Source organism: Vulpes vulpes, chromosome 13 (genome assembly GCF_048418805.1).
Source record: "Vulpes vulpes isolate BD-2025 chromosome 13, VulVul3, whole genome shotgun sequence".
NCBI lineage: Eukaryota > Metazoa > Chordata > Mammalia > Carnivora > Canidae > Vulpes > Vulpes vulpes.
Genome location: NC_132792.1, coordinates 381,045 through 406,085, shown reverse-complemented (window position 1 = coordinate 406,085; position 25,041 = coordinate 381,045). Strand labels below are relative to the sequence as shown.

Here is a 25,041-nt window from a genome sequence, read left to right as displayed (position 1 = left end):
GGTGATGAAAGGGACAGAGGAGGGATGGTGGGCTCACCGCCTCCCAGGACCAGGCCTGCCCCCCAAGGGGTGGGGCAGGAGGGGCGTCTGGCCTCTTGCCTGTTTCTCTGGGCCTAGGTCGCCCATAGTAGTTGTTCAGTAAACGTCTGCCCACAGCAGGACCAAGCAAAAGACCCCAGTGCCTCCCACCGCGCCAGCCCCACCGCCCCCTGGCCGGTCCCTCCTGTAAGCTCAGCCACGGTCTTTCCCAGGCTCTCCTCCCTGTGGCCTGGGCGCTGGGTGGCTGAGGGCATGGGGTGGCAGGACGAGAGGGTCAGGCTAGGGCACCTCTCCCCACACCCCACTCCCTGCATTGCCTCCTCTGGCTGCGGTCCCCGGGCGCCCGCAGCCCTGGGTGCCTCCCTCGAGCCGCCTGGCCTGCTGCTGCTCGCCTCTCGGTGGCCTCACCTCCCCGCGAAGGCTCCTCCACGCCCCAGGCCTGGACCATCAGGTCCCTGTGTTTGTTTCCTATAACCATGTTTTTAGGGATCCCTGGGTGGGGCAGCGGTTTGGCGCCTGCCTTTGGCCCAGGGCGCGATCCTGGAGACCCGGGATCGAATCCCACGTCAGGCTCCCGGTGCATGGAGCCTGCTTCTCCCTCTGCCTGTGTCTCTGCCTCTCTCTCTCTCTCTGTGTGTGACTATCATAAATGAATAAAATTTTTTTTTAAAAAAGTGTTTTTATTGTGGCAAAACGTACACACCCTCCTCAGCATTTCAGTGGTGTTCAGCGGCACCGATCACATTCACGTTGTGCAACCATCACCACCATTTCCGAACTCTTTTTTTCACTCCAATCAGACACTCTGTGGCATTAAGTGCCAATTCCCCAAGGCCACTGGCCCTGGCACTCCGTGGAGAGGCCCCAAGCAGAGCTCCTGGCAGGGCCACACGCCCTGGGGCCTCACTGGGGCTTCCAAGGAGGACCTGAGACCCAAGGGTCACACACCTGCCCCCGAAACAGTGGCCAGAAATCCTAACTCAGCCCCTACCCTGATCCCCACTCCTGACTCGGAATCACCCAGGGCTGCCCAGATGGCGCCCGGAGTGGGGACAGAAAACGTGGATGCGAACGAGAGAGAGGCCCGTAACGCATTTATCACGTGGCAGCCAGCGCGCTGGAGAAGACAATTAATTGAACACTTTAAGTTCAGTAAACAGAAAGGCTGTTTTATTGACTTAATTGTTTGAGCCGCAGTAAAGCGTGTGTGCGCCGCTCCCCTCCCGTCCTCGGGAAGGGGTGGACGTGGCCGTCCCTGCAGGGCAGCGTCTTGCACGAATGACAGTGTTTCAGGAAAGAGGGGAGACGAGGCAGGCGGGGGGTGAGAGGCGCCCAGCGCAGGAGGGCGGGCCTGGCCGGAGGCTCCTGCGGTGGCAGCTGGCCCAACCGCCCCCTCCAGCCCCGGGCCCCTCGCGCTGGCACCTCCCCTTACCTGGCGCCCTGGCCCCTCTCTGCTGTTCTCACATCTGCTTAATTAAAGAACGAGGCACAGCGAGAGCCCATGGCCTCATTTTTGGAGCCACAAATAAGAGAGGTTCATGGGTGCCCTCAATAGAGCTGCTGGCAACGGGCACGTTCCTGAGCTGAGACGAAGTCTTGCGCTCTGGGCTCACGGGAAAAAAGCACTTTATTAAAATTATTGCCCATGAACAGGGGCAGGATGACTTATTCAAGCAGAAAGAGGAACGAGGCTGGGCCTGCCAGAGGAGCAGGAGGCCGGCCCAGGGACCCAGCACCGCCCACACCACCCGCTGCCTCAGGCCCCAGCCAGGACCTCTCTTGTCCCTCAACCACCCCCCTCCAGGTCCCGCACCTCCTCCCACTGGCTGTGTCCTTGGCCACCACTGCCCGAGCTGCCACGGCTCCTGCCCCTGCCAGAGGCCCGCCGGGGTGGCCAGAGCTCCCCCACAGGCCCCCACCAGTCTCTCCATGCTTGCCATGCCCCAGGTCCAGCCAGGACCCCCACTCTTGCCCCCTGCAGCAGCAGGGCCTCTGAGACCCCAAGTGGGAGGAGAACACGTGGCTGGCGGAGAAGTGGGAGGGACAAGGGGCAGTGTCGGCCAGCGAGGGGCAGGTGGGAGGGGCTGAGCTGGTGCAGGGCCGTCCCACCGCAGGGTTCAGCCCGGGACCCCAGAGAGGGTGACGGTGGGGACGGAGGGCCCAGTGGGAGTGGGCAGCGAGGGCCGGCTCCTGGGGAGAAGGCGCCGTGGGCCGCGCGCCACGGGTGTGTGGGGACCGCAAGGCTGTGGAGGGCAGGGGCGGCCCCCAGCGCCGGCCGATCCTGGCCCAGACACCCAGGCCACAGACGGATGCGCAGCAGAGCTCCTCTCCTCAGGGTACAGGCCGGCCCCTGCTTAGGGACCCCCACCCCAACCCCCCACGGCGTCCAGCTGCCTGCCGAGACCTGGGGCCCAGCTCAGGACACATCCGTCAGCGGGCAGACGTGCAGACCGTCGGGGCATGGATAGGACATGGGGGCCTCCAGCCCTGCAGGGTCCCGCCCCGCCAACTGCAGTAATGAGCCCACTGAGCTCAGGGCGGGGGTGGCAACGGGGTGGCCCGGCCCTCTGGGCCCGGGAGCCACCTGCAGCCTCTGCAGGCCCCTGGCTCCCAAGGTCAAGGGCCCCCAGTACACACTCCCCTGCACTCCAACCCCGCAGGGCAGGTGCACTCACCCCACCTAGTCACAGCCTCCCTCCCGCCACCTGTGACCTGCTGCAGGCCTGTCCCCTGAGGGCCCCCCAGCCCAGCGAGCTCACGGTCCCCATTTCAGGGTGGACCCTGTGACAGTGGTTCCCAACCCGACACACGGGCCGGGCTGAGGCTTGCTCCGGTGGCATCTGGGGGCCTGTCTGCTTGAGCAGGGGTGAGGAGTGGGCCCCGCAGGGTGTCCCAGGGGGTGCACTGGCCACACCCAGGCCCTGGAGAGTGAAGGGATGCTAGTCACGACTGCGCCCAGGCAATGGGGACCCGCCAGGTCCCCCCGCCCAGTAGAGCCAGAGCCCCGGGGCCAGGCACGCACCTCCAGCCGCAGGGAACGCGGCGGGCAGCTGCACCTGACAGCTCCGACCACACAGCCGCGCCTGGCACAGGGCTCCGGCTCCCAGCGGGGGCCCACCTGGCAGCCACCCAGGGAGGGCACTGGCCTCGGGGCGGCCTCCTGACACGGCCCAACAGCCCAAGTCCAGCCCCACTTCAGCCCCCCGTTATCTCCGACACACTCAGGCCCCTCGGCCCCTGGTACTACATGGATCTCCGCGGGGTGAGCAGCCTGGTGACCCTGGTGGGAACAGCACGGCTGCTCCATGGCCAGACTCCGAGGCCCTCGTGTCCTTGGTGGGTTCCCCTGGCCCGTCCGAGGCTGCTCCAGGCCACCAGACCCAGTGAGCTCAGGTCCCCGGGGCACAGGCCATCCGAAGCCCCCCCAGATTCTCTCTCTCCTGGGCTTCCTGCTGTAGACTGGGGCGCTCAGTCCTGGAGTCACCCCGCAGACAGGTGAGGAGGCGTCTCTGATGGGGACAGGCTAGGGAGGAGTCAGAGGCCACCCTCTCAGGCCACCGCGACCCCACCTGCTGGGTGTCGTGTCCTGTGTGCCCTGCTGCAGCCCCCCAGCCCCCGTCTGTGCGTAAGCCCCTATTCCCAGACTCAGCCACAGAACGCCGACGTGCCCTCCCAGGCCTGCTTCCAAGCTCACCACCTCCATGAAGCCCTCTCCATTTCCCACAAGCCTCTCCTGCAACCCCAACCTTCTGCTCAGCGGCTTGAGGGGTAGCTGTCAGGCTACACTCATCCTGTCACCTCTGTCCCACCAGCCAGGCAGCCCCCAGACCCTGAAAACCCTCAAAAAGTCCAGTCAGTGACTCCACCCCACAACTCTGGGCCCGGGTGGCACTGGGAGAGCCACCTTTTGGCACCCGGCACAGGAGACTCGTGGGCTCCAGCTGGCTCCCGGCTCCAGGCTGGCTCCCGTGGAGCGGCGCTGCCCTGCTCCTCCCACGAGCATTTAGCTGGGGCGCTAACTTGGGCTCCCTCTCCTCCTGCCTCCCTGGGCCTCTGGGGCTGCAGGGCGGGGTGCAGCACAGCCCGAGGCCTGGACGGAGCCAGCACGGGGCTTCCGCAGATGCTCCTCGGCTGCAAGAACCGCTGCCCGCCCTCGCCTTGCTGACATTCCTGCGCCGGCCGGTGTGGGGCCACGACGCAGCCTGTGCTGACCTCCGGAGGCCCCCAGTCTAGATGGATGTCCACATGCGTAGAGGCCCGGGGGCTGGGGGGGCAGCCCGCCCCTCCCGGTCCCACCTGCCCGCCTGGACGGGCCCTCACCCCCGCAGCCCCCTTCCCGGGTCTCCCCGGGACCCAGAGGCCAGAGCCGCTCATCGTGCTCCACCTGCCGGGCCGGGCCCCCTGGAAATTACCGGGGTGGGAAAGAGCATTGCTCTGGGTGCGGGGGGCTGGATGCCCCGCGGGGAGGGGGCACAGAAGCGCACACTGCCCCATACGGGTGCCCGCAGAGGAGCGGCGTCTCCCCCCTGCCCATGACACGTGCCTCAGTGCCAAAATACAGAACAGGTTCTCTGAGACAAGTTTACTGAGAAAAGGTCAATTTTAAATGAATCTGTGCCCGAAGTGCTGTGCAGCCCGCAACGGTAGGGGGGACACGGTGTCCCAGGGCCACAGCCGGGCCTGCGCCTGATGCAGAACAGCTCAGGGCCCCGCCCCTGCCCTGTGTGGTGGGGACACCCCGCCGCCCTCCGTGTGGGCCAGGAGGCTGCGCAGCCCCCGCGGGCAGGGGCGCCCGCCTTCCTGCCCCGTTCACGTGCTGCTTTCGCGTGGTTTCGTCTAACGAGCGCTTCCCTCCGGGACGGATCTGTTCGCTGCTTTCGGGTTACCTCCTGAGTGCTTGCTGAGGTGGACGGGAATGCCCCTGGGACGGTGCCCGCTCCCCTCCTGCCAGAGCCCCCCTCGAGCAGCCGACACTCGGCACCTGCGAACGTGGCGAAGCCGACGTGATCACCCCACGGAACGTTATGCAAGCTCTGAAGGGGCCGCGGGGCACCGGGGGCTCAGTCGGTTAAGCGTCCAACTCTCGGTTTCGGCTCGGGTCGCCATCGGGGTCCCGGGCACGAGCCCCACGTCAGGCTCTGTGCTCAGCGGGGAGTCTGCTCCAGATTCTCTCTCCCTCTGCCCCTCCCGCCGGTGCTCACTGTCAAATAAATAAATAATTCTTAAAAGAAAAAAAAGCTGCAGCCAGAAGAAAGGGAGCAGGGGGTCGGTGCCCTAAGCCAGGGGTGTCCAGGGGTCAAGTGCATGCCGTCTCCTCTCAGGACAGAACTACCTTCGCCGCAGCTCCTTGTTCTGGGTGGACTTGATCTGCCGTCTGGGTCACTTGCTCCGAAGGCAAAGGTGGGCCTCGCAGCCGCAGGTGTTTCTGTGTACCCAGAAATCGTTCACTCGCTTTATCTTGGGTGGACGCGGGCTCGGGGCCATGGTCTCCTCTGAGCACGTGGACCGTGCCAGCCCTGCCCACGCCCTGCCACCAGCCTTGCTGGGCACGCTCGGGCCCGGGGCAGCTTTCCCCACGTTCCCGCCTCTCCAACCCACTGTTCGTCCCACCAGACCTCAGCGAGCCTGCTGATTTGTAGATGAACGTTTCCCAATAAATCTGGGGGCTTGGGGGACACTGTTTTTTCTATTCCTGCCTACTGCCCTCTACTCCAGGGCTCCAATGGCCTGCACCTGGGCGCCCCTGCGCCGTGTGGTCACCTGGGTGTCCAGGTCAGACAAGGTCGCTGGTTCTTCTTGCTGCTGAGCCCTTCTCGGGAACTCACTTCGGACCTTGTACTGTTCGGCCCCAGAACCCCACTCGGTTCTTCTGGAGGGTGGTGATTCCTATCCTCCCGTGGATGCTGTGGTCTGTGCCTTCCTACCCTCTGACCGTGTGCACAATGGCCAAGTTCAAGTCCCTGCGCAGCCGGTTCTGTAACCTACTACCTTTCTCCTGGGGTCTGGGCCATTCTTCCTTGTTCTTTTTATGTTCAGGTGGGAAACTGGTCCTGTTAGGGCGTGCGCTGCAGCAGTCTTGGATCCTGGCACCCTGCGGGGTCGCGTCACTGCTACCCTGCAGCTTACCTTGTTTGCTGGTGCTGCACGGGGTGGGGGGGCTGCTTGTGCCTCGCCCGCGCCCCCTGCAGCCCCTCTGCAGCCCCAGGCTCGCCCACAGTCACCCTGGGAGGACAGCGGCTCCGGCGAAGCTGCTGGCCTGCTCCCTCCCACACCAGCTCCTGGGCTCCGCTCCTTGGTTGCTGAGTGCTGTGTCTTCAGCAGTCACACCTCGGCGTAAATGGTTCGGAGCCTAATCCAACAACTTTGGCTTCGAAAGAACAGCTCCTGAGATCAGCGTTGGAGATTTTTCCTGACCCACAGCCCGCCTACAGCTCAGCCTGTCACCGATAAACCCACCGCTCCTCCCACGTGCTTTCTCTACGAGCTCCCCCCTTCACGAGCACCACTGAACCTCATGCTCTGCTGCAAGCGGTCAGTCCTCTTGTGGAGGGAGGGGGACTGCACCCCAGCCGCCTCTCCCCTGGAAGAACCTCTGAGCTGCAGCCTGGCACCAGGCACGGACACAGGGCTGCTCCTCCCTGACAGCTCTGGGGGTGGGGGGCCGCCCTCCCAGCCCCCCAGGGCTTGCCCCCGTGTAGAGCCCCCACTCCAGGACTCGAGGCAGCCCCGCATCGCCTGCCTCCTCCCTCTACACGCTGTGTCCTGGCAGAGGGGGGCTGAGGCCAGAACGTGGCTGCAGGTGAGCCATGGTGCAGGGAGGAGCCAGGAGACCCCGCCTGGCCCTCCCAGGCTGCTCCCTCGGCTTTCTGCAGTCACACTGCCCAGACGTCCTCGTGGCTGCTGGTACCTGCGTGACAGGGACCTGGCCCCAAGTACAGGAGCAGAAGTCACCTGTGCCAGCTGAGGGGACGCTCAGGGGAAGCGGCATGCTTTCCGCTTCTCCAGGCAGGAAGATGGCAGGGTGGCTATTGGAACTGTCCTGACACGGGAAGTGGGAGCGCCAGGTGACAGGTGGCACAGGAGCCCGGCACCCCGGATCAGCCTCCTGGACTTGCCGGCTGCACCTGGGGCAGGTGGGAACCTGGCTTCTCTCTCCTGCCCTCACGGACCTACTAACACCCAAGCCACCTCAGCCCCTCACCTGTGTCCCAGCCTCCTCAGCAGTGTCCTGCCCTTGTCGGTAAACCCGTGCTCCCTGGAGGCAGGACGGGGCCTTGATGACCACTCCCCGGCCTCAGGCTGAGCACAACGCCCAGCACACAGCAGGTACTCGATACCTGCCACACTCTAGGCTACACGATGGATGAAACATGACAATGTTCACACGCCAAGAAAGCCCAGGAGCTGGCACCTGTGACGGCGCCTCCCCGAGCAGCTCAGGCTGGGCCTCGGCGGCAGATCGCTGGACCCCGTCTGCCACACACTCTGCTTCCTGTGCACACAGGCTCCCAGGAAAGCACGCATCTGCCTCGTGGCCATCCCAACCCTGAGCTGCCTCCGACGGATCTCCTTCTGGCCCAGGTAAGACGAGCCAGAGGGTAGGAGCACGTCCCAACAAGATAGAGAGGCCCCCAGATGCCCGCTGACCCCACCGCCGGGGCTCTAGGCCTAGTGCTCGTGGGGGAGCAGCACCCAGGCTTCCTGAGGTGCCTCAGCAGTGACCAGAGAGGGAGGGAGGGGACTGGTCCCTCCCAGCTCCCATCTCACACCCAGAAAGGCCTCGGAAAAAGGATCCTGAGGCCAAAGCACTCTGACCACCCGCACCTGAGAGTGCCGAGCGAGGCAGCTGGGAAAGGCCCTGGGAGGACGGGTGGGTGCAGAGGTCTCTGGCAGGAGCACGGGGCACCGGGACGGGGGCAGAGGCGCTCACCAGCCACTGGGCCACACGGCTCTGCAGACGGCCCTGCATGCCCCGCAGCCAACTGCAGCCCGGGGCACCTAGCTCCGCCCGAGGCCCACATGAAGGGAGGCATGCTGCCTGTCAGAGGGGAAGGCAAACAAGGCCAGGTGGGCTGGGCCCCAGAACCTCCCAAGGAGCCTGAGGCTTCGACCTGGCTCCGTGGATACTTCTGGAAGGAGCGCCCTGAGCACAGACACCCCTCAGGCCGTCCGGTGACAAGCAGTTACTGACTGGCCACGAGACGGCTAGGCAGGTGCCGAGGCAGGATGAGAATCCACGGCCTGGGGTCTACAGTCTGGACAAAGCCTCCCCAGGGGACCCGGGAGCCCACCTGTCCTGCCCCTGCCCGGCTCCACCCGCCCCGCAGAGCCTTGCTGTTCAAGAGCCGTACAGGCTGTGGGGAGACAGCTTCTCAGCGTCTGTCCACCTGCCTGTGCTGCCACCGCCGCCACCACCACGAGGTGAAGGCAGACACCCCCGTGACTCTCGACACCTCACTTCCCGCGGCACCGCAAGCAGCCACAATTCAACAGCACGGGGCCACACGAGTCCACTGTGGTGGCCAAGCACACAGGGGCAGATGTCACCCCGGTGCAGGAAGGAAGCCGAGGGACAGCGGCTTAGCCCCAAGGCTGTATGCCCCCAAGACTCCGCAATGAAAATGGCCCTGCTAGGTTCCCGATCCTCACGTGCATTTAAAGCAGGAAGCACCATGTCCAGGGCGGCACCACGGCAGCAACGGCCGTCCCCCTGGGGTTTGCGGAGATGTAATGCACGAACCAGACACTGCATCCCCTCAGCCGCCGGGGGAGGCCCAACAGGTGGAGGAGCCAGCGGGGTGGCCAGGCTGGAACCCGAAGGCGGAGCAATGAAACACAGTCACGGCCCAGAGGTGCACAGGGAGGGTGCGCGCCTCCGCCTACGGTCCCTGCCAGCATCAGCGTGGGCGGCGGGGAGCCTGCCGGCAGCCACGGGACGGACACTTACGTCTTCCCACAGGCAAGCCGGGCACCTTGCTCTTCCCCGCACGGAGTACTGAGGGGCGAGCAGCCAAACACAGAAGCCCGACACTGCTAGAGATCTGACCGGCTCGCTTACTGCTGGGTCGCACGTATACACCTAAGACTAACTTCTGGACGCCTCGGCAAAATTTAGGAACAAACAGGCAGTAAGTGCAATCTTCCAGGGACTACGCCGCAGACCTGGAACCAAGCCCACGCACGCCCACGGGGCCACCAGCCTGTCCTCGGGGCAACCTGCAGGCCTGGGCAGACAGTCTGCTTGCGTTAGGGGGCACGGCCCCGCCCTGCCAACCCCGCGCGGCCCCCACGTCCTGCGGCCCAGCCCCAGGGGTGAGACACCCTGGCAACGTGGAGGAACTCTCAGGAGCCTGATGAGGCTGAGCGAGTCCATGGCAGTCACCAGCAGGGTGACGACGCACCACCCATAAAGCCACAAGTAGGGATGGCCGCCACATGGCAACCGAGCCCCGAGGGAAAACGCCAGCCCGTCATCTGGCTGCGGGCACTGCCGTCAGGTGGCTCAAGGGCAGGCTTTCCTCCCTCGGACAGACACCTCCACCCATGTGCGCGGCTCGGCTGGAGAACACGGGGCCAGAATCTGCCGGCACGGTCCTGGGTTCTGGCCATGGGATGCTCCGGTCAGCTTCGGGCGTGGTGGGCCCTTCCAGAACGATGGCTCATGTTCCCATGCCAGGATGGAAAGCACAGTAAGCCCGTGATGACACAGACACACGGGGATGGGCCATCCTGAGCAGCCGAAACCCCACGCCGGGCGCCCCGACCTCCTGGGCCAGCTCCGGGCCACCTGCGTGGGCTGTGCGGACGTCAGTGCTCGCCGGCTGTGGATGAGCAGGGCAGAGGGGAGGCCTCTGGGGGGGTCTCGAGTTTGACCACGGCCCTGAGGGCCACGCGCTGCCGCTTCACCTGCCGCTGCCTGGCAAACACCGAGCGCAGTGCGCGCAGCTGCCCCACCTCCTGTGCTGTGAAGCAGGGCTGCCCCTCGGCGAAGCGGACCACGGCGTCAAAGGACGCCGCTGCCTGCTCCCAGGCGGCCTCATCACCGTCCTTCTCGGCCGGCTCCAGGCTCCCCGCAGCCAGGGCCGGGTCCTCCCCGGCCGCACAGCCTGGCCCGCTCCGCTCAGTGGCCGTGCCGCGGTGAAGCCGGCTGCCGGGGCGACCGGGGACCTCCCTGCCCAGCTCCAGGATGTGCGCGAAAGTCTGATCATGAGGCTTCACCTGGAGGCCATCTGGCTCCTCGTCAGAAGACGAGCCTTCGGCAAATGTGACCGCGGGCCACAGCTTCTTCCAGGCGCGGCTGAAGACGTGGCCTGGCACAGCGCTCCAGGCACAGGCCACGTTGAAGACGGCGTCGTTGGTGCTGTAGCGGGGGTGGCAGCCCTGCAGCGGGCCAGGGGGGTTGAGGAAGTGCCTCATGAAATCCCTCCGAATGCCCTGGTCCATGGGCTGAATCAAGGAGGTGACGCTGGCAGGCAGAAAGATGGTGAAGATGTTCCCAGAGACCAACTCGGCCTCCCGTGGCCGGGCGCGGGCGTGGTCCAGCAGCAGGATGGCTTTGCCGTCCTCGGGTAGACCCGCCGCTCTGAAGTGCTCCTTCACAGACGGGACGAAGATATGATGGAACCAGTCAGAAAAAATCTCCTTGTCCACCCACGCGTTACCCTGGGCCTTGTACGCCACAGGCAGGTGCTGGATGCCCCCGAAAGCCCGGGGGGCGCCGCATTTCCCGATCACCAGGGGTTTGATTTTGTGGGAGCCGGTGGCGTTGGCGCACATCAGGACGGTCAGCCTGTCCTTGTTCTGCCGGACGCCAGGCGCCGGACCGCCCTCCAGGCCGGGATTCGGCAAGGACCGCCAGAAAAGGCCGGTCTCATCAGCGTTGTAAACCTGCTCAGGGGACAGGCCGTGCTCAGCGGTCAGGCTCCGGAAAAACCCACAGAACTGCTCGGCCGCTCGGTGGTCGGCCCCCTGTCTTTCCCCGGACGCGTCCAGCTTCTTAATGCCGTGTCTGGCCTTAAACCGCCACAGCCACCCACCAGAGAACACGCAGGGCTCCGTCAGCTGCATCTGCTCGTAGAAGTCCTTGGCCTTTTCGATGAGCATGGGGCCGGAGACGGGCACGCCCTCGGCGCGCTTGCCCAGGAACCACTCGTACAGCACGCGGTCCAGGTGCTCGAGCTTGGGCGTGTGCAGGGTGCGCCGCTGCTCCAGGGCCTTGTTGGAATCCGAGTTGGCAAAGAAGCGGAGCAGCTGCGCCTTGTGCGCCTTGATGTCGTACAGGGTGGACATGCCCACATTGTACTCCTGCATCAGCACCTTCCTGCTCTCTCCCTTCTCCAGCCGCGTGCAGATGTCAATCTTCTCCTTCAGGGTCAGCACCACCCTCTTGCGCTTCTCCCCCGGGCTCCTCCCGGCCGCCTGCTTGGAGGCCATTGGGGGTGGCTTGTCCCCAGCGAATGGGGGGACACACGCGGGGGGGGGGCCTGGCAGACTCCTTGCCCCCTCTCCTCTGCTCCCTCACCTGCCTGTCCCGTCCCACCAAGCCTGGGTCACCATGGGCACAGCCTCTCCTTCGTTCCCCCCTCCAGTGTCAGCCGCCCTTCGCCCCGGCTGTTGCTGGTCTTCCGGGCTCCCGGTCCTCTCTGCGGGAGGGGATACTGGCACACGGGGGGTTCCTGGGGGACCTGTCCACCTGCTGGAACCTCTGGCCTTCTCTGAGGTGGATGGTGGCAGCTCCTTCCTTCAAACGTGGACCATCGAGTACCGGGATCCTGGGGACTGGTTTCTGGTTGAACAAGGTTGTGCGGTCTGTGCTGGGGACGCCTTTCCGGGCTCACGGCGCTGTCTCGCCCGCCGTGCTTTAGGAACTGGAAAGCACAACAGAGGAAAAAAGGACATCACGGACCATGTACCTGGGCCACCTGCACGCAAGTCCTCACTACCTCGGGCACGCGGGGAAGCTGCAGCAGAGCGTTGCAGGGGTGACCAACACAGGAGCCGGCCGAGGGGCGTGATGTCCAGGAGGCCGCCCAGCTGCGCAGCGGGCTCCTCCAGCGACCTCCTGGTCAGCATGGCTCCTCCCGGCTGGACGCCTCCCTGCGCTGCTGAGCAGACGCGTGGGGCAGAGTTGAGGCATCCTGGCTGGATCCTTCAGGAGCCGCCCCTGCTGCGCCTCGCCGGCTAAGATGCCACCGTCCTCCAGCCCGTGAGGAGTCGAGGGCTGCTGCCCTGACAGTGACCGCCCCGCTGGCCTACTCGGCGCAGTTTGCTGGCACGGTCGTCTGCCGCACAGCCTGCGTGTCCCCTCACTTCCTTCATGACCTGACCCCCCGCCCGTCACTCCGCTCCCACCCGGGAGGGATGGCCGGTCACCAGGGCGCCCACTACAGCCAGCTCGCTGCCAGCCATCACGTCCCGCAGCGAAGGGTGTGCAGGACTCACGGGTGGGCTTCCAGCAACTCCCCACCCCACCTGCCACCCAGACCCTTACGGTGGCTGTGTCCTACCTGTGGGGATGCTGAGGCCACGGGACCACTCGTGCAGCCCCTTGAGACCAGAACTCAAGAAAAACGAAGTTTATTCAAATGTAGGGACGGCACCAAAGACGGACCGTAGGCCCGTCTCCAGCCAGCTCTGGGCACGTCCTCCCCCTGAGTCAGCCTCCTGGCCACGTGAGCGCGCTGCTCCTCCAGGGATCCTAGCTGCATCCTACTTACTGGGCACGACTGTGTGACTGCGGAGACGGAAAGGCCTCGCCTGCCTTGCGATGTTCCCTCAGCAGCACAGGAAGAGGACCAGGGACTAACTCCAAGCACAGCAGGGGGGCGGGGGTGGGGGCGGGAGATGCTGGGGCTGCAGGATCCCTGGGGCCGCCTCCCCGCCCTGACCCGCCCTGACCCGCCCTGACCCTCCCTGCCCCGGGGGCTGTGCAGGGGGACGGTCCAGCTCGCCAGACAGACTCTTTAAGCTGAAACCCACATATTCTGATGTTCTGGAACAACTTCTTAAACCAAAAGCCAACTAACCTCGCAGAGCAAGGGAACGAAGGAGGTGTCCGTGTGGGGATTCAAAGCCAGCACTGAGGCCGGGGCCACAGAGGGGGCAGGAGGGCGCGGAGGGCGCACCCCTTCACAGCTCCCTTGTCCTTCCAGGGAGGAGGGGACCTTAGGCCCGGCCTGAGGGGTTAAGGAGAAGGAAGTGGAGCGGCGGGGGCAGGGGCTGTCTGGAGAAATACTGAAGAGAAGAGGTGCCCTGGTCGCCCCCGAGGGAGAGGAGGGAGGGAGGGAGGGAGACAAGGGAAGGCTCCAGGGGGGGGGAGGGCTGAGGAGGGAGCGCTGGGGGCACCTGCTGGGGACACGGGGCAGGAGGGGGTCCTGGGGGGCTGCCCGGGGGGGGGTCCTGGGGGCCCGTCTGGGTGAGGGGGTCCTGGGGGGCTGCCGGGGGGGGGTCCCGGCGGGCAGCGCAGGCCGCGGCGTGGCGGGAACCGGGCCCGTGTTCCGGCAGCGTCTCCTCCGCGGGGCCGCCCGGGGCAACGGGACACACCGGGAAGGGAACAAGGGAGACGGTGCGAGTCCGGGGCCCCCCCTCCGCGCCGCGGGGCCGGGACAGAGGGGCCCGCCCGGGAGCCCGCCGCCCCCGCCGCCCCCGCCGCCCCCGCCGCCCCCGCCGCCCCCGCCGCGGCCGCGCTCACCTGCCGACCCGCCGCCGCCGCCGCCGGAAGTGCCCCGCTGTCCCCGCCCCCGGCCCGCGCCCGCCTCCCCGGCCGCTTCCGGGCCGCTCTAGGCGGCGGGAGGACTGGGCCGGCCTCTCGGTGTCCGCGCGGGCCCCGCCCCGCCGCGCCCCGCCGCGCCCCGCCCCGCCCCCTGCACCTGCCGCCCGGGCGCACCTGCCGGGGCCGCGTCCGCTGTGCGCTGCGGGACCCGGGGCTCCTGCCCACCCGGCGGACCGGGGCGCGGCGGGGCGGGCCCTTCCCTCCGCGGAACGCGGCGGCCGCTGCGGCTTTCGTGCCCCGGGCCGCGTCCTCAGCTGGCGCCGCATCCACGCGTGACGGTGACGTGTGCGACTTCAGGGCTCGCGCCACCTGCCCTGGGCCTGACGCCGCCGTGAGCGGAGCCCGCTGGGCCCTGGGATGGGGCGAATGCGGCTTGGTGGCGGGGACAGGTGAGCCCTTGGAGCCCAGAGAGCCCGGCGGCCGGTGCCCCCCCCCCCACCCCGCCCCAGAACCCGGGGCCGTGACCTCAGGGGCAGCGGGGGCTTTGCAGATGGGGTCAACCTAAGAGTTGAGATGGGGTGGGGCAGGCAGTGTGACCTCGGGACTCGTGGAGGCGGGGGGGGGGGGGCAGTCGGGGAGCACCTGTCGGCGGGAGCAGGGGACAAGAGGACATGTCAGGAGACACAGGCCGGAGTGTGTGCCTTGCAGGTGAGGAGGGGCTGCAGGCCCGGGAGCCTCCAGGAGGAGCGGGGCCCTGCCCCCAGTGTGGTCCAGGCCGCGGAAGGCCTAGTGTTTGCCACACGGCCACGGGGCCTGAGACACTTCCATAGCCCCCCCATTCACTCTCTGCCCTGGGCTCCCCCCCCCCAGGATTCCCCGCCTCCCTCCCCACACCCTCGCCCCAGGTGACCTGGCAGCACCAGCGGGCACGGACGTCCCAGCTCCCCCCCCGCCAGGACCCCTCTGGGGAACCCTCCCCGCACCTCCGTGTGCACTGTCCACATTTCCAGACCCGAGTCCTGACGCTGCCCAGACTTGCCCCTGCCCCACGCTCCCCACCGCTGCGGTCCCTCGGGCCGTCCCCACCCCGCCCGCCCGATTGACCAGCAGCCCTGCCCAGCCCCACCCTCCCCACCCGTCTCCCCACTCCCACGGCCGCTCTGTCCCTGGCCCCGGCCGGGTCGCCTCGCTTCTGTATCCCCCCATCAGCCATTGATGAAGCACCCCAGAATCAGTGGCTCCAAACAGTAACCATTTTGCTGCACATGGTTCTGTGGGTCAGGAATTTGGGGATGCTAGAAGATGTGTTTGACAGGAGAAAACGGGACTGAGCGGGGTCTCCTGGGGCAGCCAGGTGGCCCCCCCAGGAAGGCTGGCTCCATGGCCGTGTGTGACGGTCTGCTGCCACCTCGTGGACACGGGATTGCATGCACCTCCCAGACCCTGCAGGGCTCCCATGGTCACCCAGGGACCCGCTCTGGCGGAGAAGGGGTCAGAAAGGGAGGAGGAGGAGAAAGAACTGGTGTCTCCTGGGAACTGGCACCTCCATCACCCCCAATGCACAGGACTGAGCCCCCCGACCACACCTGATCACAACAGCCTCCCCATCCCTGTTCACAGCCAGAGTGACCTTGAGAGCATCAGTGGGCCCCCGTCCCCCCACCGGCTTCCCAGCGGGCCCCACAGAATGGTCCCCAGCAGGCCGCACCACGTCCGCCTCTCACCGTCCCCTCCAAGCCCACGGGAGTTCCTTCCCAGCGGGTGGTCCCTCAGCCTGCAGGCCTCCCCCAGGAACAGAGCTTCTCACCCAGACTCTGGAGGCCTCAGGTGGGGACACATCACCAGCCAGTCCCTGGAGGGGGCTCTTGGGGTGACAGGTGTCTCCTGGCAAGGAGGGGGGCCTCGGCTCCAGGTGAGGGTGCCTGTGAATTCCACACCCTGTGGCCGCGGGGCGGCGCTGCTTGAGGCAGGCGGGGTGTCCTGGGCTCAGTGACCCCGCTCCAGGAGGGAAGGGAGCGGGGCAGAGAAGACGGACCAGGGAAGGAGCAGGGGGCTGGACTGAAGGCCACAGGCAGGGCGGGGGGGAGGTTGGGGCAGAGGCCCGGACGGTGCCAGGACGCCTTGGGAGAACCAGGGGCCCGAAGCCCTTTGCAGGATTACAGGTGGACGGGCACCCGGGGTGCGGTGGGTGGGCCGTGGGGGCTTGGCCACGGTAGGTGGCGGGTCATACGCAGGCCCCCAGGGTCCCCAGTGGGACCAGTGCCCCAGTACGCACACACACAGTTCGCTAGATGCCTTAATCCCAAGAACCCAAACTGCGAGTCCAGGCCCTGAGCACGCTTTCTCCCGACTGTCAGTGGTCTGGCAGCGTGCGGATCCCCCTCTGGGTTTTACGAATGCGCTTTTCTAAAGGCAAAGTCTACAAAAGTGGAAGGTGAAGTCAGTGGTGCTTTTGTCATTAACATACCATCTTTATTTTTTAAATTAATTCTGCATAAAATGAGGTCCCTGGGGGGCTCAGTGGTTTAGCGCCTGCCTTTGGCCCAGGGCGTGATCCTGGAGACCCAGGATCCAGTCCGACGTCAGGCTCCCTGCATGGAGCCTGCTCCTCCCTCTGCCTGTGTCTCTGCCTCTCTCTCTCTCTATGTCTCTCATGAATAAATAAATAAAATCTTAAAAAAAATAATTCTGCATAAAATATAAGATTCGTCCAAAATAGTGTCCACTCAAGTGTGGGACAGGGCCATGGTCAGCGACCCCCCCTTCCCAGGGCCTGGCCCTGCTGCCAGTCCCCCCCCCACCTTCCCTCCTGGCAATGGGGGAGAGGGGAATGTGAGCGGGCGGGATCTCAGGAGAACCCAACGGGTTGGGCGGGTCGGTGGAGAGCCAAGAGAGAACAGGAAAATCTGGGGCCCAGAAGGTGACAGCAGAGCAGAGGAGAGGACGGGGGCTAAGCGTGAGTCACGTCGGAGCCACGCCCTGACCCCATCCACTGCCGGGAGGGGCTGCAGGGAGTCGTGCCCCTTAGCGACAGACCTTCCCGGGAAAATGGGACATGGGGGGATCCAGGCTCGGTCTAGGCCGAGGGGCTGCACTCAGTGTGTGCCCAAAGCACGGATGGTGGGCCAGGACGCAGTCAGGGACGGGGGCAGGTCCTCTGGGTGGCCAGGTCGGGGCTTACTTGGTGAGCAGGGTCGGAGTTCAGACTGTGAACCTAGTTCAGGCCTGGTTTGGGGCTGAGGTGAGAGGTCAGCCTGCGACCGGGGGTGGAGTTTAATACCTGAGTCTAGGGCGTCCCTGCGGTGGCTGCAATATTTGAGCCACGGCTCCCAGGCCAGCGGCCCTGTCAACTCAGGCTGTCGTAACAAAACACTGCAGACCGGGTGGCAAAAACAACACAGTTCGTTTCCCACGGCTCCGGAGGCTGCAGGTCTGAGGTCGGGGTGCCGGCAGCGTCGGGGTCTGGCGAGGACCCGCTTCCTGGCCTGCAGACAGCCCCGCTCTCGAGGTCCTCCATGGATCTTATCAGGGCATGAACCCCATGGCGGGGGGGTGGGGGGGCCACCCTCATGACCTCATCAGAACCGTCATCTCCCAGAGGCCCCACCTCCAAACACCGTCACCTCGGGGTTGGGCCTCCAACATAGGAATTTTGGGGGCAGGGAGGGACATAACTCAGAGCGGAGCAAGGTACACCCATTCCATCCCAACAGCCCCGAAGTCCTAACTCATTTCAGCACCAGCTCAGACTAGTAAAGTCCGAAGGCCCGTCCGGGACCATGTGAATCAGGTCTGGGCGAGACTAGGATCCTCCAGCTGGAAACCTGGGCGAGCAGACGAGTCGTGTGCTTCTGGAAGACAGCGACGACGCCGGCAGGGCCACCGCGTCCCATTCCCCAAGGGAGCAATGGGAAGGAAGGAGGCTGTGGGGGATCCCAGGCAAGCCCCAGGGCCAGCCAGGCCGACTTCGTTGGCTCCTCAGACCCCAGGCAACCCCGTTTGGTCTGATTCTGTGCCCTCCGTACCCATCCGCTCTGGGCCGGCCCCCACCCCTGCAGGTCTGCCCACATCAGGCTGGCCACGACCCTGTCGCGGCGTGTCCTGTGCGGGGTGCTGAGCAGCATTGTCGGCCTGCACCCCCGGGAAGCCACTAGCAGCCCCTGCTGGGACACGGCATATCTTCAGGCATCGCCAAACGTCCCCCGGGCACAGAAGGACCCTGCTCGAGAACCTCGGCCGCAATCCCCGCATATCAAATCAGATTGACAAACATTTGTGCACCTGTCAATATTTGAGGAATGAATGTTCCGGGCTGGTGCTAGGTGCTGGGTGCCTTGAATAAAAAGGCAGATAAGAAAGGCTCCAGGGCAGGGCACCCCTAGTCCCGGGGAGGGAGCTGGGGGTGAGCAGACAGGCAGACTGCCACGCACGAAACCGTGAAGTCACACACGTTGTGCCCCGTGCCGCGCCTGAGTGATGGGACTGGGGCTGCAGTGGGGGTGTCCAGGGAGAAGGTTCTGAGCGGCCAGGAAGGAGGCTGGCAGAGGGGCCACGCTTCCCCACCCCGCAGTGACCCTGAGCAAGGTCCTGGCCCTCTTGGGGCCCCAAGCTCCTCACCTGCCAAGGGAAAGACCCCCCCCCAGGAGGGCCCAGCGCGATGGGTGCTGGAGGGGGGCGCTGTGCAGAAAAGGCCCTAGAGGCACAGCGAATCCCAGGGAGCCCAGGGTCTCACTCCTGCCCATCACTGTGTTATCCTGATCCGGGACTCACGGTGAAGGGGTGGGAGCTGCCCCCCGCCAGGACCTGGGGCACGGAGGCCACTCCCCCAGCCAGTGCCCTGCCAGCAACATGTGCTCGGCCCTGCCGTGTCCCAGGGGCAACCCCAGGACGGTGAGGTCAGATGAGAAAGTGAGGTCAAGATGCCCACCCCCCAGGGCCAGGAGAGCATCGGGAAGGGAGAGGTGCTGCCCCCACCCCTGCCAGCCCCCAGATGCGTGGGGTCAGCGGTGGTGGGCAGGCCCGTAGCTGCCAGCACCCAGCTGCACACTCCAGGGCACATGGGGAGGCTGTTTACAAAGGGAGGGTCATGTTTAGAGGAGCCCCAGGCCATGAGCAGCAGGAAGCCACCGACCCCGGGGCTTGGAGGGGTGGGGGGACAGAGGGGTTGCCACGGGCTGGCCAGGGCCGGTGGGCAGGGAGGAGGCCGGTCCCGTGCACACGGCCACTCACGGCCCCTGCAGCCGGAAGACACGGCTCAGCCTCTGCTCGTCCCGGGGGTGTCCAGCCAGAGGGAGCCCTTCCTGCCCCTTTCTGGGCTCCAGGGCACAAGCAAGGAGGAGAGCGGGCCTGGGCACAGACAGCGTCCAGCCTGGTGCCGACCCCCGTCCTCCTCCTCCTCCTCCTCCCCATCCTCCAGAGGCCGCCAACGCTCGATTTCGCAGACTCCCTTGCAGCTAAAGCTCCGTGTTGTGTGGGGACTAAGTAGGGTCTGGAGGGTGCAGCATGCACCCGGCTGCACACGTTTCCTCGCACCAAATCTGTGCACTCGGGCTGTGCCGGCCGCCCTCCAGCCTCGGGCGCTTCCCCGACCGGCCTCCCTGCCCCCCCCCCCATTCGAGGCCTGTTGCCCCTGGGCGACCAGGAGGCCTGGGAGCAAGAGCAGCCCCAAGGGAGGCTGGCCCTCGACCTTGGCTGAAGGACCAGGGGAATGAATGGTTCTCAGGAAGGCGGTCACCCTCCTCTGGCCTCACTGCGCCCCCTGGGGTGGCTGGGACCCGGGCGTGGGTGGGGAGGGTGCCCCTGCCCCGGGGCAGGCCCTGCCTCCCGGAAGCAGACAGGAGGACAAAGGGAGTGGCGGGTGCAGCCTGGCAGGGCAGCCGGAGATTGGGATCTGCCCGCCCCGCAGGCCTTGCTGGCCGTGGGGAGCCCGTCCGTGTTGACAGTGGGCTGCGGAGCCTCCCCCTTGCTGGTCAAAGCGATATAAAGCCACCCTGAGGTCCAGGCCACCGCTGCCCGCTGGTGACCATGAAGGCCGTCCTCCTCGCCCTGCTGGCCGCTGCCTTGGCCCTGCGGCCAGGTGAGACCTCCGCCACCGTGGGGCGGGGCCGTGGGAGCTAGGATGGGTGGGGGCAAGCCAGGGAGCCCAGAGGGGCACCCAGAGAGAGGACCCACCCAGAAGGACAGAGAGGAGCTGGAGGTGGGGGCACAGGGAGGAGGACTCCAGGTGGCAGGTAAGCGAGGCAGCGGCAGGAAGAAGGGGCTTCGGTCCTTGCCGGCGTCCCCCTCGGGGCAGGTGCAGGAGGGACTCACCCAGAGGCAGGCAGGGCACGGGGCTTCTAGTCCTTTACCCGCCGTGGCGCGGGGCCTGGCTCTCCGATGGCCAGACCGCCAGACGGTGGCGCAGGGAACCTGCAGGGTTGGGGGAGGCCCTGGGGAAATGCCTCGAGGTAAGAAGTGCCACAGAGGCAAGGAGGGCAGAATGGGGTGGTGGGGGCCCTGGGGGGCATCCCGAGAGCACCCGAGGCCCGGCCCCGGGTCCGCTGTGGGCAGCCAGGACAGCAGACACAGGCCATGGAAACCGGGCAGGCCTCTGCTGCTCTGGTCCTGACGCCGGGCCCAGCTGGGGCTCTTCCCGCCCTGGGGCGTCCCTAAACCTCTTAGAGACTTAGCTTCCTCCTCTGGGAAGTGGGGATCATGACGATGGCCCCCAAGGCTGCTGGGGGTCGGCTCGTGTGTGGGCACAGGGCTGGCTGCACGGGGCTGGCATCCCAGCTCCATCAGTGTGCTGACCGGAAGGGACCGCATCATGACCAGCACCCAGGGGCCCACGCAGGGTCTCCTGGCACCGGGGATGCCTGGGAGGGGTTGGGGACTGGGGGGCTGGGCTGGATTCACACAGGCTGTTAGAGACCGTGATGGAAGGGCCTGGATGGTGGCACGAGTGATCCTGGGAGGAGTCCTGCCCACCCCACCGCCCTCAGCTGCCCAGCACCCAGCTGGGCCTCCTGCCAAGTGGGGTGAGCCAGTTCCCACCCTGGGGGGTGTAGGCCCTTCCCTCTCAGACCACAGGCTGGGGCACGAAGGGTGGATTCCCGGCGCCACGGCAGCAAGTGGGCAGAGAAGCCTCCCTGGTGACACCCTGGGGCCGTCCCGGCTTGCAGTGGGCTCTTGTGCTCTTGCACGCTCTCAGCACCTGGAAGGTGGTGCTTCCCCACTGTGGGAGGGCAGCCTCTGAGCACCCCGCCCCGCAGGCACCGCCCTGGAGTGCTACTCCTGCAAGGCCCTCGTCAGCAGCCAGGACTGCCAGCGCGTGCAGAACTGCTCCCACTCCGAGACGCAGTGCTGGACCGAGCGCATCCGTGAGTGGCCCTGCCGCCCCCGCAGTCCTCCCGTGACCTGCCCAGACTCTCCCAGGGCTGGGTGTGGCTCTGCCCTGCCTCCCGCCATCCCTTCTACTCCCTGCACTCACCCCCGGTGGTAGGGGCTCAAAAAACCTCCTGTCCACCTGCTGACTTCTTCATCTATCCACCCCCAGATACAGGTGCTTAGCTTCCCATCCATTCATCCCCCGTCCCTTGTCTGTCTGCCCATCACTCAACCCTTTACCGTCCATCCCCCCTCCATCACTCGTTCATCCACCCATCCATCCCCCTCCCTCATCCACCCACCCATCCCTCCTTCATCCATCCATCCCCCTTTCCATCACTCATCCATCCACCCATCCATCACTCACTCACCCATCGCCGCATTTGTTCACTCATCAGGCATGTTGAGTGCCCAGCAGGTCTGGCTGGGCACGTGGACATGGATGAGGCCAGGTGCCTGCCCTGACACTGCTGGCAGTCTGGGACAGTCAACTCTAGAGTTTCAGTCAGAGTGGGGACAGGAAGAGGGCCATGGGCATGGGGACAAGGCCAGGTGGGTGAGCATCCAGGACCAGCCCTAGCTGAGCGGCCCTCACTCCCAGGTGCGGTTGGCGTCCTGACCCTCATTAGCAAGGGCTGCAGCTCGCACTGTGTGGAGGACTCGCAGAACTACTACGTGGGCAAGAAGAACATCACGTGTTGCTCCACTGACCTGTGCAACGCCAGTGGGGCCCATGCCCTGCAGCCAGCCACTGTCACCCTGGCACTGCTCACTGCTCTCGGTGGCCTGCTGCTCTGGGGCCCTGGCCGGCTGTAAGATCCAGGAGGACCCCGCTGTCCCACGCTGGGCATTGATGTGCAGGGGTCCAGAGCACCCTTCACACACCTGGCCCAGTTGAGACTCCTCCGAGACCCTAACTCAGCTTGGACCGTGCCCCTCTGCCCTCTCCAGCCTTCTGTGGCTCCCCCCACGAGCCCTGCCCAGCTCCTACTGCTCAGCAGGCTGGGTTCTATTGCTGTGGCACTGTCCCAAATCAGTAGAACCCAGCCCGTACAGTCTGTCCAACCCCCAGACTCCAGCCTACCCCACAACCCTCGCTCAGGCATCTCTTCCTCCAGGAAGCCTTCCCTGCCCACCCCCTCCGTCAGCTAAGCCATGTCCCACCCATGGTGTCCCCCGCCCCCAGCAAGGAGTTGGCACTCAGGAGGGCCCCATGAAGGCTGAGGGGTGTAAGGTCCCACGGGCCCCAAAAGATGAGGTGTGGAAGGGGTTCCAGCTCCTCATGGCCATGGGAGTCCTGGGGCAGGAACCCCAGCACAGGGTAGGCCCTTAATAAAGTCCCCTTGACTTAGCTGCAGAGAGCTCCGTTCTTGCATGCCCCTGCGTGGGGTCAAGGCTGGGGTGCGGGCCTGTGTTGGGGTGCCACCTGGCCCTGTGTCCATGGGCTGTGGCCATGTCCTTGGCCAGCCACGTGGGGTGGAGCTCTGGCCTGGCAGGAGCACGTGATGGACGCCTGGAGGGAAGCAGCATCCTGGGGATCCCGGCTCCTGCCGTGTGGCCTCACTCATGTCCTTCGACCTCTCTGAGCCTCAGACACTTACCTGTGACCCCTCTGTGCTGTGAGGATTGAGGATTCACAGGACACGGGTTTCTGGGTGGGAGGGGCTGCTGCTGAGTGAGGTCCCCACGGCGGCCCCGCCCTGTCCTTCCCCTTCATTTGAGGACAGCCCTTCCGTCTGTTTCTTAAAACGTTTTTTGTCTGTTGTAAATTCTCCACATCCACAGTGAAAAAGTCAAACTACGCTGAAGGGTCCCCAGCAGACGGGCCTCCCCGCCCCTGACCACCTGTCCCTCTCCGTTCTAGGAGCCCCCAATCACTCCTCTTGGGGCTCCCCTCAGAGTACCTGTGGCCTGGGGGAGGCCACCCGAGGGGGGTGGGCCCTGAGGGCCACGGGCCAGGGCCGGGACCTGCACGAGCTGCTTCTGGTTCTGGTCCAACACACACCACGTGGTAGCTGCGGCAGGATTCGAACTTGGGCTCTGGAGCTCTGGGTGGGGGGGGGGCGGGGTCACACTGCCCAACATGGCGGGGCCAGAGGCTCCAAGTCTCCCCCAGTGTGTCCCCAGGCAGGACACCGGGTCCCAGGGTCGCACCGTCGGGAGGGCAGAGTTCCCCACCGCGCCCTTCCCAGCCCAGGCGCCCGGCTCCTGTTGGGGAGCTCTGGGCCGGGGCCTCTGCCACGATGCCCCTCTGACTCCGGTCCGGGGTCCGGTCCAGGGCCCAGAGTTCAGGGCCAGGCCTCTGTTTCCTGGGAGGGCACCACAGACCTGGGGTCCCTGGGCAGACCCTTAGGCCCATCGGGGTCTGGCCCGGGCTGGAGCTTGAGCCGACAGCAGATTGAGGACTGGTGGGCACCAAGGACGGGGCTTCCAGTGGAACTTTGTGCCTCCCTCCAGTGGGCCCAGGCCTGTCGACTCTGTCCCGGTGACCACAGAGGACACTGGGTGCATCTGCCCAGCAAACAGTTGCGGAGCACCTACTCTGTTCCAGGCACTGTTCCAGGCACCCAGAAACTGCAGTCGCCTGGGCTTGGACGGATTCCCCCCGCCCCCCGACCTCTCTTGAAGCCCTGGAGCCACCCGAGGTCACGGAGCTTACAGGACAATGGGGCCTGGTGAACAGGACAAATATAGAAATACGTAGCGTCAGCAGGCGAGCTCGAGAAAGAACACAGCACGGACAGAGGATCCCAAAGAGCGGTGTGGCCGGGCCTGGAAGCCCAGAGGGACGGGCCACCGCCCGCCGAGCAGGGTGGCGCACCCACGGCGGCCCACACGTCAGGCACACCCTGGCAGGGGTGCCCCTCCCCCAACCCCCCCCCCCCCCCCCCCCCCCCCGCCCCGACCTGGGCTCCAGCAGGAGGGGAGAGGGCGGGCGCTGGGACAACAGAGCTGGAGCTGGGTTCTCCGTGTCCACGGGCCACTGACTCCTCTGACCTCCTGGGCTGTCCCCAGGTTCACGTGGCCTCACGCAGAGAACCTGGGCGCTGGCCTTGCCCCTCCCCCCTCCCCTCCCAACACAGCACTGCCTGGCGCTGGTCCTCCGCGGGGGCTCCTCCTCTCAGGGTGGGGTCAGCAGGGGCCTGACCACGTGCAGAGCAGCCCTCCGGCACTGCGCCCCTCAGCCCTCCGGCACTGCGCCCCTCAGCAGCTGGCCCAGGGCAAGGTCTTGGGGGGACCCTCCTCTCCTCTCCTTGCACCGTCTCATCTTTATGAGCTACAGAAAGGCAAGAAAGAAGGGGTGCAGGATGCAGATCCCTGTGCTCGAGGCTCGCATCTCCCACCATCCCCGGGGTGCTTCCTGTGCACACACACACAGGTGCACGCCAACGTGCACACCGGGGTCACCATGCACATGCTCCCCAGTTTCTAAACATAGATCCTTGCACAGCAAGGACTGGTGTCCCTCACGGCTGCGTCTGGTGGCTGAGGGCTCCCCTGGCCGGACAGACCTGGGGTTGTTTATACGATGCCGTGTCCTGAGTAGTCACGGTGTTGGGGACACCTGGGCCTCTGGCATCAATCACAATAGGTGCAACAGTAGCAAGCGTACCCTTTGCCGCAGGCCCAGGCTCCCCCACGGGCCTCCCGTGCGAGCATTCGATTCCCAACCACCCTGAACAGAGAAAAACCCAAGGCGCAGGGATGTGAAGGAGCAGACCCGAGGGCACAGGGCTGGCTCCTAGCCGTCCTCCCCAGTGGGCTCATTCAGCCCAAATCGGGCCTCCAGGGGCATCCCTGGGTGGGCACCGCCGGCCCTGGCGTCTCGCCCAGCCTCCTGTGCTGTGCTGCCCCGGGCCCGCTGGCTCGGCCTGACCATCTGCCCAGGCCTGTCTGGCGGCTGCAGGGCCGGGATCGATGCCCCA

General features: G+C 65.9%; 2 protein-coding genes across 6 annotated transcripts; one reads left to right on the top strand and one right to left on the bottom strand.

Annotated features, from left to right (window-relative positions):
- Positions 1-1,187: 1,187 nt before the first annotated feature.
- Positions 1,188-13,787, bottom strand: JRK (Jrk helix-turn-helix protein). Of its 5 annotated transcripts, XM_072733730.1 has the most exons (3): positions 13,730-13,775; positions 13,065-13,214; positions 1,188-11,906 (listed from the first exon to the last, which is right to left on the bottom strand). In XM_072733730.1, the coding sequence occupies exon 3, from the start codon at positions 11,470-11,472 to the stop codon at positions 9,847-9,849; it is 1,626 nt and encodes a 541-aa protein (XP_072589831.1). In that variant the 5' UTR covers positions 11,473-11,906; positions 13,065-13,214; positions 13,730-13,775; the 3' UTR covers positions 1,188-9,846. The 5 variants fall into 5 exon arrangements, with proteins under 5 accessions (XP_072589831.1, XP_072589832.1, XP_025840868.2 ...); XM_072733731.1 differs by lacking the exon at positions 13,065-13,214 and having other exon boundaries at positions 13,730-13,787; XM_025985083.2 differs by lacking the exon at positions 13,730-13,775 and having other exon boundaries at positions 13,065-13,694.
- Positions 13,788-19,474: 5,687 nt separating this feature from the next.
- Positions 19,475-22,466, top strand: PSCA (prostate stem cell antigen). The gene is made up of 3 exons (XM_025985049.2): positions 19,475-19,826; positions 21,001-21,108; positions 21,717-22,466. The coding sequence occupies exons 1-3, from the start codon at positions 19,775-19,777 to the stop codon at positions 21,929-21,931; spliced, it is 375 nt and encodes a 124-aa protein (XP_025840834.1). The 5' UTR covers positions 19,475-19,774; the 3' UTR covers positions 21,932-22,466.
- The last annotated feature ends 2,575 nt before the right edge of the window (positions 22,467-25,041 follow it).

Bases quoted from the DNA above. Each gene is read 5' to 3' on its own strand.
- JRK (XM_072733731.1), bottom strand. From the start codon at position 11,472: ATGGCCTCCAAGCAGGCGGCCGGGAGGAGCCCGGGGGAGAAGCGCAAG.
- PSCA (XM_025985049.2), top strand. From the start codon at position 19,775: ATGAAGGCCGTCCTCCTCGCCCTGCTGGCCGCTGCCTTGGCCCTGCGG. The intron at 19,827-21,000 runs GTGAGACCTCCG...CCCGCCCCGCAG, and splicing joins TGCCTTGGCCCTGCGGCCAG to GCACCGCCCTGGAGTGCTAC. The intron at 21,109-21,716 runs GTGAGTGGCCCT...CCTCACTCCCAG, and splicing joins GTGCTGGACCGAGCGCATCC to GTGCGGTTGGCGTCCTGACC.